This window comes from Pogona vitticeps, chromosome 11 (genome assembly GCF_051106095.1).
Source record: "Pogona vitticeps strain Pit_001003342236 chromosome 11, PviZW2.1, whole genome shotgun sequence".
Taxonomy (NCBI): domain Eukaryota; kingdom Metazoa; phylum Chordata; class Lepidosauria; order Squamata; family Agamidae; genus Pogona; species Pogona vitticeps.
The window spans coordinates 25,103,551-25,120,313 of record NC_135793.1 but is presented as its reverse complement, the minus strand read 5'-3'; the positions used below and the strand labels follow the sequence as shown (position 1 = coordinate 25,120,313).

The 16,763-nt window shown below is 47.0% G+C and overlaps 1 protein-coding gene across 2 annotated transcripts in view; it reads left to right on the top strand.

Annotated features, from left to right (window-relative positions):
• HTR2C (5-hydroxytryptamine receptor 2C) overlaps window positions 1–10,928 on the top strand; it is a 136,211-nt gene extending 125,283 nt beyond the window's left edge. Inside the window, exons 4-5 of one of the 2 annotated variants that reach the window (XM_078380725.1) lie at window positions 7,234–7,383; window positions 9,474–10,928. In XM_078380725.1, the coding sequence (XP_078236851.1) occupies window positions 7,234–7,383; window positions 9,474–10,300 (977 nt within the window). In that variant the 3' untranslated portion in view covers window positions 10,301–10,928. Of the gene's footprint in view, window positions 1–7,182; window positions 7,384–9,473 lie in introns of both variants that reach the window. The other variant, XM_020795796.3, reaches the window with a different exon arrangement.
• The last annotated feature ends 5,835 nt before the right edge of the window (window positions 10,929–16,763 follow it).

Here is a 16,763-nt window from a genome sequence, read left to right as displayed (position 1 = left end):
GGGAGGCAAACCATCCCGACTCATTATTGCATGCTAAACAAGGAATCATAGGCATTTTTCTTCTTGGGATGAGAAGAAACACCGTTTGTTTTAAACGTCCATGTCAGGATTTGCACTTCTGGTTGAATGCCGCTGTGCAAACCCTGGACCCCACTCACAGCTGGCTTGTTGTGGCATGGATGTTTAGAAAGCAGAAATCTTTGGTGGGCTGTTTGCACCACGGTGGGAAATCCACCAGCCCTCTGGTTTGGGGCTGGGTGCGTGCATGCTTAGTTCCAGGTTAAAAAAAAGAGAAAACTACCTATGCAGTACACGGTTTACACCAACCATGCAAATCACACTGAGGAGGGAGCGGTTCATGTCTCTCCCCCCCTTTGAAGGCCAGAACTCCTGCAGGGGCTGAAGAGACCCAGACAGACAGTGTCCCAGTATTGAGACATTACAGCTGGGTAGGGTGATCCCTACGTCCGCATGGATTCAGGCTGTCTGTATACCGTGAGGCAGGTTGACAGGGAATTTGAAAGACCTATGAGATGCTTTACCTGCAAACAAGCCAGAGACAACATCTGCCTCTGTTTTTCCCCAGCAGGGTCTCTTGTATCCTTTTGTAAGGTGTCTAAGATGTTTCTGATTTTTTTTTCTTTTGAGAAGCAATGCCTACTGAGCGGGAGAGAGAGCGTGCAAGCACAAAAGGACTTGGCGGACTGGGAGGAGGGAGGCAGGCCACCCAACTAATCCACCAGGCTCTGAAACAAGATTTTCCCCTAGTTTCTGTCAATTTGCACAATTGCATGGCTTACAGAATTTTGCACAGACATGGGTAGTTTTTGTAGACAGCACCAGTCTGTAGACAGCATGAAAACTTTAGTGAACACACCAGGAATGCCAGACATCAAGCAAGCACAGGGGGACTAGCTGACTGTTAAGAAAGACACAAGAAACCCATCCAGTCTTCAGAGTTGTCTGCAGATTACCAGCTGCCTTACTTACCGTGCTTTGGGACAAACTGTGTGCTTCATGTAATGGCACAACTTGTGCAATTTTGGTGTGTGTGTGTGTGTGGGGGGGAGGACAGTTTGAATTTTTTTTTTTAAAAGTTGACTTTTTGCCCAGAATACCATTCTCTCCAAAGCAATAAAAAACAGCTGGAAATTCTTCCCCAGAGCAAAAGAGAGTGAAGCAGTTCTTCTTCGTGGCCTCTATGAATGCACACAAATGGGTTAGACTGTGCCTGTGCGGGACTCCTCGGAATCTTCTAGAGCTTAAAAACGTGATTAGTAGGACGCTTCCCCTGTGGCGCGCATGCTGTGCCCGCCCGTAATACCTCAGTTCCTTCTTGCCGTTGCTGCGATTGGACTCCTTTGCGACATCTAGAGCGAACCTCTCTTTGTATTTTTGGCTTTTTGACTTCGGACTGTCTACCTCTTTATGATTTCTGGATCATGGACTTTATCTTTTTGATTTGATCTACTGTATTTGACTCAGACTGCTAATCGTTGACATTTTCCCGTGAGTTATTTCCCCCTTCCCCTTCCCGCGTATTTTTATGGCCTCGTCAGTCCCCTTTAAACGTTGTACATCGTGGGCCAACAAGATTCCCTTTACCGACGGCCACGATCGCTGCTTATTTTGCTTAGGGAAAAGACACCAGACACACTCCTGCCTGGAGCGTAAAAGACTGACCAAGTTCTTCTAGACCTGCTCTAACTTGGGACCCTCCGCCGATTCGGGTTTCCCTCCCATCCCCGATCCTGGAGGAGTCATCTAGGGAGTTACCGGACCCGGATTCTCCTTCTGAGGTGGGAGATTCTGTACCATCTGCACAGGCTCAGCCTTCGGTATTGATACCGACCCTGTCTCCCAGCCATGGTAGGTTTTTTCTAAGTTTGCTGCCTCTAGAGGTCTATTACCTGTTCCAGTTTCATTGGATACTCTTCTCATCTTTCTGCGCTACCTATTTGACCAAGGACTGGCCCATTCTACACTACAGGTTTATATCTCCGCTATCGTCTCTTACCAACCTACGGGTTCAGAGCATCCTGCTTGTTCTCACACCCAACATTGAAGATGTTTTTAAGGGGCTTACGTAATATTTGCCCACCTGTCCGACTTCCGTTGCCTCAATGGTCCCTTCAATGTGTTACGAGCTCTTACTCTCTCCCGTCCTTTCTTTCAAGACACTGTTTCTTGTAGCCATAACTTATACACGACGAGTGAGTGAATTAGCTACCATTCGGGCTGATGCCCCTTAGATACCCCTTAAGACAACGTTGTCTTATATCCTGATGTTCTCCTTTCTTCCCAAAGTTTTATCAAGTTTTCATGTTAATCAACCTTTGATTATTCCGACATTATTCCCTGATCCTTCTTCAGACACTGAGCGCATGCTCCATTCTTTGGATGTTCGTTGTGCCTTAGCATTTTACACTTCTAGGACTAAAGACTCCCACACTTCCCCTAGACTATTTGTCTGCTTCCATGGCCCACGTAAATGCTCTCCTGCCTCCTCACAGACGATTTCTAGGTGGATCGTGTCTACTCTCACCTTGGCCTATGAACTGGCTGGCAAAGCTCCACCAGATGCATTAAAGGTGCATTCTACGAGAGCTGTGGCTACTTCGACTGCCTTATTGCACGGCATTGATGTTTCTGACATTTGTTGAGCAGCCACTTGGTCCACACCATCAACCTTTGTGACACACTACCGTCTGGACCTCAGGGCCAAGAAGGAAGCAAATTTCAGAAGGGCTGTGCTGATGTCATTGTTGGCGTGACGGCCCTCCTTCCGGTAAGTGAGCTTGCTAGTCACTCCTTTGTGTGCATTCACGGAGGTTACAGGTAAGTAACCTCCCTTTCTTTGCCCTTGTATGCAAGTCGGGCATGAGCCAGACAGCAAATCTCAAACATAAACAAGATGTTTGATGCATTTGCATCTCTGATTAGAATGTTTCTCTCATTCTGGTTTTCGCATGTGCAAGTCTATGACTCACTGTCTGAAATTGCACAGTCCAGAGATGGATTGGCGGCTTCCGTAAAAATAAAACTGAGAAATGGGTCCCTCAAGCAAAATACTGTTGCCACGCAGCATGTCCGTGTCTTGGTGGTGGCATACCAAAAGCATATCTGTTTTCTGCGTCTACCTAGCGACATCAACAATGCCCTTGAACCTTCCTACACCCGCCTGGAAGGGCACTCTTGTTTTTAAAGATCAGCCGTGACAAAATGGGCTGATTAAGCTAATTGTCCCGTCCCTCTTAGCTTGAGAGTGGCATGATGGGAGCCATTAAGTGCCTGCCTCCTCCAGACGACGGGGAAATGTTGTTGTGAATCGCTTGTCTGGGAACGGAGCACAGACAGTGGGAGAGGGCGGTTTCCCCCCTTCTTTCAGCACCTGACACTGCTGCTCCGTATTTTGACATGAGTGAGGGAACGGGAGGGGGAATCCCTTTGCTCTCCTGGCAGAATCATGAAGTGCATGGAATGTTAAAACTCCATTTAATTATCTGCTATTTCTGTACTGTCTGCAGCAGGTAGGGGGGGAAATGCAATATATTCAAACTGACTGTAAGCAAGCAAGGCTGAATCTAACACTTCTGCCCCATGGAAAGCATAGGCTGGTGTCTCTGTGTGTTGTGGGTCAAGAGACCCCCCTCCCCCATGAGGTTGCCTCTTCAGGTCCTCCTTTCTTGCAGGTACAAATGAAACAATGCTCAACTTTTTCTCCCTGCTGGGTGAGACTGTGAGAGTTGGGGGTGGGTGTGGGTGGGAAACCTGTGAGCTCATTGTTTGCAAACTTTAAAAGGGGGTGAGGTAGGGTTTTCCGCCTGCAAAGGTCTTCTATTTTGGGCATGTCCACACGCGTACAAAAAGTATATTGTGGGACAAACCCCCTCTGGTATTAAGCACAATATATATATTTTTAATGTGAAAATAAGCTGGGGGGGGTTTGCATGAAAATACAAACGCTTGTGCAGTTAACAGGTTTTTTTGTTTAAATGGAAACAGAACGCTGGTCTTTTCACTGTAGTGCCGTCTACAGTAAGAAGGCATAATCTTGCAATCATCTCTGGATCATCTCCCACTGACCTGTTGCTGCAGCTTTTCCGCCCTAGCAACCTTCTGTCTTGAGTTGGTGAAGCCAGGGCTGTTTCAGATATTCCACATACGTATGCTCGCAGCCTAGGGTTGGTATGAAGTGGTTTCCTTATGGGCAGTGCTATTTTTTTTTTTAAATAATCTGTCTGGGCCTTAAGGGCTAGCATCCTGGCAGAGCCTGAGGCTCATGCTGGCCTCAGGCTGAGTGACATGATTCAGCGTACCTCCCTGGCCCACATTGGCTCATTCCTCAGCATGGTAAATTGCACTAGAGAAAGCTCATTGAACCAATGGAGATGAAGGGAGTCCACCATTGCGTAGATTCTCTTGATTCCACTAACGGTTCCACTAAAGTTAAGTTGCAGTTAGAAGAAGCCCATTTCAACCCAGGTTTGATCTGCCAGCTGCAGGTTATGGATGAGAAATGAAACCTGAGCTTTGGGTGGCCAAACCTGACGTACCTACGACAAAGCTGAGGTTGGAAGGGGTGTCAAAGCTAGTTAAGACTGTTATTATACTCCACAGAGGGTTTTCCACTTAATTTCTCTAAAGGGGAGCAACCGACGGCTTGAGTTTCTTGAAACATCATGGTGTTATTCTTCCTACTCTCACAGCTACCTGAATTGCAAGCCAGTAGGACAGTTTAAGGTTCATAAGGAGTCATGACGAACCAAAGGCCCCAGACGTGTCTTCTTGGGGAGGCCAGAGACTATGATTCCATGGGTGGGGAGGGGGGGCACTGAACAGGTGCCAGGTTTTGGTCCGAACCATACAAGAACTCCTCATGGTGCTGAGCCCTATCCCCAGAATATGTTTGATGCCTGGGAGAGCTCCTTTAAAATTCAGACTAAAACCTGGAGCGACCAACCTTTCTGGCCCCTTCCCAACATTCAAGGTCCACTCTCTTAACGTCCTTGGAGAACGACCCCTCTGGCCCTGTTTTACATGCTATAAGTTCATTAATAGTTGAGTAAATGTAAGTTAAAACAGATGGACTAACAGCTAGAGAATGCCCTGGAAAGAAACTGAACATCTGCATTATCCTTCTTAGGTGGATTGTCATCCCTCCAAGCGAGGGATTTGGGAGATCAGATTCATTAAGCTACACATGCCTTGTTTAATTAAAAGTGGCCCAGAGGAAGACTGAGTTCCTCCTTGCCTTGGAAATATCTGTGTGGTGGTACCTGGTTTGCCTTGGGGTGAATTTGCTGCTTCTGCCATGGCTTGCTTCCACCAGGACAACCTCTGGCTTGGGAGAAAAAAAATGCCTTTCCTTTCCTTTCCTTTTTTTTCCCTTTTCCTTTTCTTACTGCAATTCCTAGAATCCCTGACAGGGATGTTTTCTGTGCTGCCCGGTGGCTGAACAATTTGCAGGTGGAAACGGAATTCCAAGTCGCGGCCCTCGGTGTTGTCCATTCTTGGAAACGGCACCCCATCAACAGACTCTCACTCCCTAGGCTGGCCCTGCTAGTGATATCAATCGTGCTTGCTTTTTTTTTTAAAAGCCCAATTCTGTTGTTGTTTTTTCCAGGAGCCCATGGCAGCTAAAAAAATGAATGAGACCCACTTTAACAATAGAGATCTAAAGTGACTCTTGTATGAAGTTCTTGCAGACATGGAACAATAAACACTTCGTCACTAGACAATGAATTAATTGACGCATTATCCCATAAAACATGGCCGATGTTTTCAAAAGTCCATTTCGATACATGGCAGGGGAACAATGGGGATTAAAAGCCATTCCTTGCACCCTCTCCACTGGGACCCTCGGTAAGAGGCAAGTTACAACTGGCTGGAGATCAGATGGTGTTGACTATAAAGTAAATATCAAACTATTGGCACCAATGAGACGCGCAGGTGAGGCTGATGTACACAGTCCATGTTATTCCTGATAGCCAAGACTCGAGCTGCTTTCAGAGGTGTTTACTACTGGAGCGATGGTGGCGATGTGCCGTCCAGTCAATTCTGATTTATGGCGAGCCCTTTGCAGGGTTTTTGAGGCAGAGAACACACAGAAATTATTTACCATTCCCTTCCTCTAGGGGGCAACCTTGGGACTGTGTGCAGCTGGCCCAAGGCCACCCAGGCTGGCTTTGCTCGCAGGAGACACACAGAGGGGGAATCGAACTGCCAACCCTCCAGCTCTGCAGCCAGAGACCAACACCAGTAAGCTGTCCAGTAGAGAATTATTACTGGGGTAGGCAAGAGCAGAAACGACCCTCCGTCAACAACCAACATAAAGACTTTCCCTGCCCATTGAGTCCCAAATTTTTCTCCTCTTCCACCGGAAAGGGTGTCTTAGCACATCAACACATCAAGCCTGGTTGAAAAGGTGGCCAACCGCCGGAAGGTTTAGAAGTCCTGCATTTTGAAGTGAAAAGACCACCACCTGCTTTCCTCATCATCAGCGTTAGCAAATAATGTCATCTTCAACCAAACCCCTCCCCACAAACAAAATACAAGGGGGCTCTTTGGGGGTAAGGGTGTCTCAACCTTTTCTGGGTGTGTGTGGGGGGGGAGGAACCGTTTTCAGGACTTATTTGCCCAAATCTCCCAAACTGGCTAAGATGCTCACAGTTCTCATCCTCTCATGTAACAGCGAGGTAACTCTAGAAATGTTTCATCCTTCCCTAAGAGAAGGAAATAAGGGAAGGTTTTTACCAGCATGCCTGTGTCTTCCTTGAAATACACTGCAGCATGAGGGCTCTTACGGACTACTTTGGGTCTTTAAACTTGGGGTGTCTGGCGGGGCCCCTTCCATACAATTCTGGCCAAGGGAGGTTGCTGACTCCTCTGTCGTAAGAGTAGGGAGCCTGCTTTGGGTTTTAGTCTAAATTTTAAACGAGCCCTTTGACCCTCGTTGGCAGAGCAGGCGCCAGCACCTTGGAGAACTCCTTGAAGTTCCTACTAACCCTTGGAGCGGATCCATCACCTCTGCAGAGTCAGGTCCGCCAGCCTAAAGGTTTGGACTGAGCTCCTTTCTTTTGCTCTCGGCCACATCAATCAGCCTTTCCCCGAATCACTGGTCTCTTTCCTTCCTTACTTCTCCTTTCTTTCTTTCCTTCTCTTTCCCTCTCTGTGTTTCAGATTATGCTTGGCCTTTGCCTAAACAATTGTGTCCCATCTGGATTTCCCTAGATGTCCTCTTTTCCACCGCCTCTATCATGCACCTCTGCGCCATCTCCCTTGACCGGTACGTCGCAATCCGTAACCCCATCGAACACAGCCGCTTCAACTCCCGCACCAAGGCCATCATGAAAATTGCCGCCGTCTGGACTATCTCGATAGGTAAGCCCGCCCCTCCTCCCTGCCACACCAGCTACGTCACCTCGACTCTATTAGCTCCAGAGCATCTATTAAACAAACAAGATCCATAAATTTGCATTCATCTCAGCTGCACAGTCAGATGATAATGGATTTTTTGCTGGGAACGAGAAACCCTTCTTTTTAGCAGGCTGGAAAAGTGTCCTATCTGATGCCCATTGTGATTTCCAGCGAGCATCTTAAACTGGCTAAAACCAAACCAACCTGGGGTAAAGCAGCCTTTCCCAACCCGAGGTCTAGGACTCCAAACCCCATTTTCCCTTGCTAAGATGGGCTTCTCAGAAAAACCCAGCCATGGACTCTTAGGACGTGGGTGAACAAGCATCCAGAGTTACGAGGACGTTTTCCCATCCAAGGGGAATCTGCTCCAACCAACATTCCCTCTAAAAATGGTGTTTTCTAGATTCTCCTAGTTCAGTTTTCTAGATTTTGCAGATTAGGAATTTCAAGGTCCCACAAGCTTTCTTGCTTCCAAAGGCGAGAGCCAGAAAAGGAAACCTTTTGCTCACATCAAAGTTGTATACCGTTTGTACAAAATATCTCCACGGGAGTCTCTGTAAAGCTAATGTCCTTTTAAAGAGGGAAGCTGCATGAACAGCAAACATAAAAGGACTGGCCACTTGTTTTAAGAAGCTGCAAATTAAAAAAACACTACCGGATGCTTCTTATTTTTAAAAAAGCCATGCAACAAGGCAGCTGATATCAGAGTTTGGTGTGTGGGTGTGGGTATTTGTGCGTGTGCACACACACACACACACACGGAGGCAGACTGACATTTGCAACTTGGATTGTCTCTAGAAAAAAGGACAGTGGTCTGAGAGAGGAGGTTGCCTCGGTGGACCTCCCTGTTTTTCAGAAAAAGTTAAGTCAAAACACTTCAGCTTCCAGGTTTTGAGCAGCCTGTCCCAAGATGGCCGGCCAGTCTGGGGCTGGGGCTCCCTCTAGCGGAACACCACGTTATTGTCCATTTTCTCCTGCACATCTGTTAACAGGAGCAGGCTCCTGAAATGGCTCAAAAAGACCTGCGTGTTGCTGTGGCGTTTGGGGTCCTACCAGTAAACAGGGGAGAGCAAAGTGCAGCCCTGAAACCTGTTTTTGCAGCCTCAAGTGCAATCAGACACCCCAAAATGTCCCCTGCCAAAACATTAATTTTCCAGAGAAGCCTCCAGGAGCAGCGGTCGATCCCTTGCATAGATTATATGCCCCCTCTCCAGTGACCTATTAACACCAGGGTGTGGGCTTTTTCTCAGAAGTGCAAGTGGTCTCCCCCCCCCCCAAAAAAAACCCTATCTGGGGGTTTTGTTGTTTTTGTTTCGGGTTTGTTTCTTTTTCATTTAGGGGATTCTTTGCTATTTTGGATCCTGGGGGCAGAAAATAATCTTCTAGACCTACTGAAGTGGGTCTCCACCCCCTCACCCCTGCTGTATACCAAGGGGTGTCCTAGCCAGCACAGGCCATGGTGGGGAAATGAGGGGCACTCCAAGGTATCAACACCTGGAGGGACATGACCTCTCCATTCCTGCTGTAACTTCACCCTGCCAAGCAACAAGGAATGCAAGGATAACACATCAATAATCAATGGCTTCATGGGCTTTTTGTTTAATGTTAATAAAAGGAATGGGGATGTACTTTTTGGACAGAGCATAAGCTGCCATGGAAAGATAGAGTCGTCTTCTAAAAAAAAAAGATCACACCACAGTACAGCTGTTGGTGGCCCAATGGGGATAATAAAGTTGTTGAAAAGGTGTCAGGGTGTTCCCTTTTAAGATGACCCTTCTGGGCACATGCCAAGACTGAATTACAGATCAGTTTGTATTGAGAACCGAGAGGGCTCCAGGTTTCTCCCTTGAAGAGAACAACTTGAAGGCGGTTCTAGGTCTCCCTATCTTTGTTGGTCTTTGCAACACGCAGGTCAACGTTTGCTTCTCTCATTCTTGAGAATATATACACCTTGCTGTCTCCCAATGAAAGGGGTTATCAATTGTGTGGAATGACCGTTTCTTCATTTTTCTCTTTGTTTATTTTTCTTCTTCTTCCTGGAATGACCTTTGTAGGGATCTCCATGCCCATCCCAGTCATCGGGTTGCAGGACGATTCACGGGTGTTTGTGAATGGAAGCTGCGTGCTGAACGACGAGAACTTTGTCCTCATCGGCTCCTTCGTGGCGTTCTTCATCCCTCTCATCATCATGGTGTTCGCCTACTGCCTGACCATCCAGGTGTTGCAAAAGCAGGCGTCTGTCTTCCTGTACGGGGAGACCCCCAAGCAACGGCGCAGCAGCATGAACTGCCTCCGGAAGGAGAACAACACGGAGAACCTCTCCATGTTGCAGAACCACGAGGCTGCCTCGCACTTAAACTCTCCCGTGAACAAGGAAGGGGTGCTTTTCCGCAAGGGCACCATGCAGTCCATCAACAACGAGCGGAGAGCCTCCAAGGTCTTGGGGATCGTCTTCTTCCTCTTCCTCATCATGTGGTGCCCGTTTTTCATCACCAACATCATGTCCGTTCTCTGCAAAGAAGCTTGCGATGAGGCGCTTTTGGGGGAGCTCCTGGATGTTTTTGTATGGGTGGGTTACATCTGCTCTGGGGTCAACCCCCTCGTGTACACTCTCTTCAACAAAATTTACCGCAGGGCGTTCTCTAATTACATCCGCTGCCGCTACGACAGCGGCAAGAAGTCCACGCAGCGCCACGGCCAGTGTCCGAACGTCTCGTCGACAGCTTTGTACGGGAAGGACCTCAATTTGAACAGTTACCGCAACGGCAATGAACTCAACAGCATGGAGCTGGATGAGACAGAGGATGCTCTGGAAGTAAACGTAGGGACCTCACAGCTCTCCGTAAACAGCTGCAGTGGTGAAAAGACAAGTCGCGTATAATCGGACATGACGATGCCCGCGTTTTGGGTTTTACTGTGGTGCAGCTACCAACATCAGTGTATGTGCTAGTCCAAGAATGATGTAAATAATGCATTCTGAACAAAGCTATCCTTTTTTAATTTAAACTTTCATATTTGTAGCTTGTTGCTTTCCATTTTCCCTAAAACGGAATCTGTATTTCCAGTTGGAAGCAGAGTGTGAAGAAACTCTGTAAGAACAGTGGATCCTGGATCCAAAAAATGGCATCCATTATTTGGCTTATAAAATCTTGCCTTTTTTTTTTTCCTGGCGCATGAACAAAACACTGGCTATTGATCTCAGGTGGGTTTTTTTTTCTTTCCTTTTTTCCTTCCCCCCCCCTTTTTTTTTTTGAGTTCTCAATGATCCATTACAAATAGTCTCATGTCAAATAAAGGGAGGTGGACTTGGCGAGTTTTATATTTCTTATTCTGACATTCTTGCCAAACGCATGTCAAATAACTGGATGAATACATGTCGGTCTTGCTTGCAGAGGGTACCCAAAAGGAAATGTCAAACCAGAAGCTGTGAAGTTGGCAGAATCCATGTTGGGGGTCATTAGGAAAAGGGATGAAATAAAACTGCCCATGTTGTATTGCTTTTGTATAAATCTTCTGTGTGACCCTACTTTTAATCACGTCTCTTCCTTCTACAGTCACTAAAAGCAAAGACGGTGCAGGTGAGTACTCCTCAACGAGGACAGTGGGGAGCACTGGAGAAAAGGTGACAGCCACGGGTGCAGGGAGACCTTCCGTCTCTGTCTGTCTTTCCTTCCTTCCGTCCGTCCTTCCTTCCTAACAGATCGCAATACTGAGATAAATACATCAGATTATTTGCACTCAGCACTGCATAATTATCAAGAGCATTTGGGGGCAACTTAACAGCCCGTCTTCCACTGTACATGTTGAGGGGCATAAGGGAAACTGGCTGTCCTTTTTTTGCACTCACAAAAGGACTGTGTTGGTGAGGGGAAAACCCCATTTTCTTAGCTTTACTTTGGTTCTACTAAATCTGCTCCGCAGACTACTAAATGACTTCCAGGCAATCCAATTCGCCATGTGATTCCAGCTAGACTTCCATGGGGTTCTCTCCAACTTAAGAGGTAGGTAATGTTTTTTTCCCCCCACAATATAATCCTGGCCTTCTCGACAGTGTCTTCATGAATCCACAGATGTCCTGAAAAGCACTTATCCTTTATTTTAACCTGGAGGGGGAGAGACGGTTGCCCAAGAGTGGGTGTCCATTGAGTCTTTCCCTGTTAGCTGCTCCCTCTTCTCCATCTGTCGCTGAAAGCAGTGCCTGCTGAGTAGATAATGGCTTCAGGCATCCAGATGAGGAAAATGTAGGTGAATCTATGGCAGATAAAAGTCTTTATGCGAGTTGTTGGTGGAGGGTCGTTTTTGCTCTTGTGTACCCCAGTAATGTCTTCTACTGGCCAGCTCAGTGGTTTAGGTCTCTGGCCGTGGAGCCAGGGGGTTGGGAGTTTGATTCCCGCCCCCCCCCCCAAGCTGCATTCTTGATAGGGACTGGCCTTGATGATCTGTAAGGTCCCTTCCAGCTCTGCAATTTCTGCTCTCAGAACATAACGCTGTCCACCATCCAGATATTATTATCCCCCTCACATCTTATCGTTTGTGTCTATAATCATTATCCATCCAAACATGATGCTTTCTGATTTTTTTTTAAATGCATCGGTGTAAACTTGCATTTTAATTATTGTTGCGTGCACATTTTTGGAAGTGTGTTTGGGATGGCTATGAAAATAACAGGAGAGACTTTCAGCATTTATATTGGTGGAAAGCCCAACATATTTCTGCCTCATTTGCCACCTTCATGGGACATGAGGATACACTGACAGAATTAGTGGAATAATAGTAACCCTCCATCTAGTGGCAATATAAAGCATTAGGCATTTTATAAGGCTGTGTAATTTTCAGCATCATGGGACATAGGCTTTCTTTTTATTACGTGCCTAATGGATGCTCTCCTGTTCTCTTACCTTTTTTTAAAAAAAATTACCAAATAAACAGGTTAATTAAATCTGCTGCTCTGACCTAGACTCAGGGCTTTTATTAGGATACTTGAGAAATGAATTCTCCAGAGATGATTCATTGGAGAGGAATAAATGAGGCCCATAGATCTCAACCCTTTCCCAGGGACCACTTGATAAACGAAACCAGTGCCTCATCCAAGTGCAATTCAGATTCTCAAAATACATCTATGACAATGCTCCGTGCCTCTGTTAGCCTCTGAAAGGAAAGCTATTACCTGAACCTCTCGTCTAATTAAAATCTGTCCAGTTTCCTTTGTAGCAACAACATGCTGTATGCAGGCAACCGGTGTCTCTGTAATTCTGAATGTCTTGTCTTGTCTTTGGAAAAACCGTGCGAATGTTTTGCTCATTTGGGAGCAACACTGAGCTGCTGATCAAAGCCCAGCTGCCTCCTGTCTATCAGAGGACACGGCTCCTGCAGAATGAGCGATTGCGATCTTGGCCAAACAAAAACTGCTGTTTCTGCTCACTCTTGACAAAATGTTCTAGGGCTGGCAGACAGCATGGAGCTCATCAGGGATTCTCAAGCTTTTTCTTATAGGCGACTATCCTTTGGAGTCCCTCGTTCTCAGGATAATTGACATCTATTTTGAGCACCCCTGGGTTGCTTCCCCTTGAGCTCCCTACAACTCCTGTATTCAGAGCCTACATGCAGGTTACACTAGGGCCCCCATATCTGCTGGAAATGGGTTCCAAGTATCCCCCCCCCCATGCAGATACTGAAAACCTTGGACAATAGCACATTCATTTTTCTGGATATATATTTTTTTCCTTTTAATATTTTTAGACCGTTGAAAAGTGAATTAGTGGGTACTGGTCCAACGGCTAAGGGGGCCGTACTGTACTTTTTGACTCTTACCTCCTGGTCTCATCTCCTGCACTTCCTTGACCTTGACTCTACGGCTGGAGTTCTTTACCTGCTGGATTGTTGTTGATTTTTTGTTACGAACAACTCGGACTGTTCTTGTTCTGTCTTACGCTTCTTGGATTGTTGATCTTCGTTTGGCATTACCCTCTCTAGCATTGGCACAGTCTGGGAAGCCTTGACCTTGATTTGTTGATTTCCCAGCCTCTGCTTGAGCTTGACTTTCTGGCATTACCTAACTTGTTCTCTAGACAATGCCTACAGTGAACGTCTTCCTGGAAGCAAGTTGGTAACTTTACCAAAAACATTAACGATTCATTGCTTGACTGTATGAAGCTCAGTTATACCTCGGATAAACTAAACTGTTTGGAGAACGGCAGGTTTCCCAGAAAATTGAAGAGGTGCTGCCCAATGCTGATGGACAGCTGCATCCCTTACAGGTTGTGCTGGGGCCAGGCGACAAGAGGTTCATCCTGGCAGGGAGGAGAGAGAGAGAGAAAAAAGCACAGAACTGGAAAGCAACCATTTATTCTTGAGAGATGGTATGTTTAGTATTTCCAGGGATCAAGTTGTTGATGTTGTGAATCTAGCATGTTTGTTTCTGCACATTATGAAAAATTAACGGGTTGCTGTAAAGACTTGATATTTTCTGCATCTTTTCTCCAAAGGAAACAGAGTCCGTAGATATCACTCAGGCAAAGGGATTCAAGTCCTCATTTGTCTCATCGTGCCCTAGGATGAGACAATGCAATTTCCCCCTCCTCTCTGCAACAGTGTGAGTGCTTTTTGTCCAAATTACTGGGTATTACTGAGAGCAGGAGCTTTGGGAAGGGAAAGCATACAGAGTGCTCAAACTGGCTGCTGCTCAGAACTATGGTGGCTGCTGTTGTTTGGATGGATGTCAAGGGATTAGAAGCCATGGATGGGTTATTTGCATCTTTTATTAACAAGGAGCCTTTAAGTAAGGGAAAGGGCACTCTTTTTTTGCGAAGAGAGGTTTTGTGGGTGTTGTCTGCACACTGCAAAGAAATGCACAACTTGCAGGGAGGAACGAGCCCTTGCCATGCTTTCGGTAAAAAAAAGAAAATCACACACACAGCTTGAAAGTTCTTTGCTTCTAGTCATGCTGGAACAGCCGGAAGTGTCAAGAACAAGGAATGTATTTCACATTGTTACTGAAGCACACAGGGGGCACAAATGAGTGGGATACACCTACATGTGCAGGACCTCCAGTGGGCCTCCTCTTCTGATACTTTCCTTGAGGAACAGATCCAAAAGGGCCATGGTCCAGAATACAGAACACTCCCATGTCAAACTGAGAGGGTGTCTTCATTGTTCCTGATTAGGATTGTTTCCAAAAGGTTCTTAGCGTTGTCCTCACGTCTGAGTGGATTACTGTTTTCTCTACAGATGATCTGAACAATCATTTCATTGCCAGGTCTAACGTAAGCGCTGCCCTTCGGAACAGGACTGTGGCTCATAAGAGGCAAGCGAGTTAATATTGATTCTGGCACAGACCTCTCAGAGGCTGTAACTTTGCTGCAGGGAGCTGCTGGTCATGGGCCTCTTTGAAGGGCGCCTTTGACACAAGCTGTTGGCTATGTGGTGTTGTAAGACCTCACCAGGGGCTCAAGGTGGACACACACATAGTACCTGTGTGAGCAAATGGCTATGTGTGCATTCAACACATGCGTAGATGTGTGAGCAACGCAATATTCTAAAATCCACTTGGATCAACTTCTCACATTAAAAAACACACCATCAAATTTTGCCCTCCTGCTGGCTCAACAGACGTGACCGACTATGGATACCTGTGTTGGTTGAAAGCAGATGCAAATTGTTCAAGAGGCTTCCACCGTGGCTGATGCACAGCCAAGAAAGAACAAATTAACATGCGGAGAAAGCAGCGCCCAAGGCCTAGCTGGCAACTCCAAAAGAACCAGCCCGTTTCCAGCTCTGGCGATCTCTGCCTACTTGCTTCCACTTGACCTGTCGACTGGAGCCACCTTGCTTCCCTGCCTCCTCAGAGTCCTGCTGTGGAGTGGAAGGAACAGCAGCTCCAAAGAATCGACCCTTGGAGAATGTGGTGAAACAGCCCAGGGACAAAAGACAGGCTGTTTTTAGCTCTTCCTTTTCTTTGTCCCACAAAGGGAGGGGCCATGGTCTGGGTGCTATGGTCTTTGTTCCGTGAAACATTAAAGAACAGAACGGGGCTTTTAAGATCCTGCTTAAGCCCATCGCTCCTCGCTGGGTCACAGCCTGTCGTGCTCAATTTATCCTTCCCAGAGATTGCTGTTATTTGAAAGAGCGGGGGGGGGGGGGGGGGAGAGAACGAGAGCCAAGCAATGTCAGCCTGCTGGCAGTTGAGGATCATGCAATGAATGGATGATGCCTTTGCTTTGCTGGGAATGGCTAGGAACTGGATACAGTAGGTCCTGAAATTCAGCAGGCACAGACACTCATAACAGGCATGAATGAGGCAGGATGCAGACAGCTGTCACTAGCCCGCTGCCTTCCTTGATATTCTGGATAGTCTTCCCATGTTGGGAAGGGTGGATGGGACCCTCTAAACATATGGATGGCACCAGATCAGCATTCCCGCTATACACAATTCAGCAATATATAGTAGCCAAGTTCATTTACATTCAGCTGAGCCACCTTTCTCTGACGTGGAATAAACTGAAGCTCTGGCTTATGGCTCCCATCAACCCCTCACTACCAGCCATGCTGGCAGGCGCTGGTGAAAGTCAAACCCTCAGATTGCTAGATGACCCCACATGGAAAGTATCTGCTTCAAACTCAATTTCCCAGCAGCCTGGACACTCCGCTACCCCCTGTCTCGTGCTTCAACCTAGGAGGGGACTGGCTTACCTGCCACAGCTTGGCTTGGATCCACCTCCCCCTCTCTGAGAACATCTGGGTAAGTGTGGACCATCCATCACCTCTCAGTCTGGCCCATCTCCTTATATCACAGGTGAGGCGGGCAGGAAAAAGCTATACTCATCAAACGTAACTCCCCACTGGGGAGCCAGGCTAGACATTAAATGAACATACTAATAGCTGCGGTCAAAATAGTAGCTGTTGGCCTACGACAACCTTCACGGTCCTGTTCTGCCCTCCTTTCTATCTGACCTATAGGACAAGACAGAAGATATTCTCCTGGTCATTCACAAGGCAGATCGGAGGATACCGTTTCACATTGTCATGGATAGGGTTTGATTCCTCCTGGACGCACAGGGTAGGTATATTCCTGGCTTCATCACACAGCTGAATGGCCAAGTCCCGGCAGTGGTCAGGAGCAGAGGAGGAGAATGCAAGTCCAAAGCCGTCATTCTCTGGAACATCTGAAGGCTGTCTGCGCACGTGCAAGAAAATCTTGTGTGTGCATTCACAGTAGCTTCCCTGGCTGCCGGACTGTTTCTAGACCCAATTTGAAGTGTGGCTGGTAAACCACCAGCTACCTGGAAGACTGCTTCCCCCTTTATCAGCCCGCTAGTTTTTTGGTGTCTCCATCCGCCACCCATAAA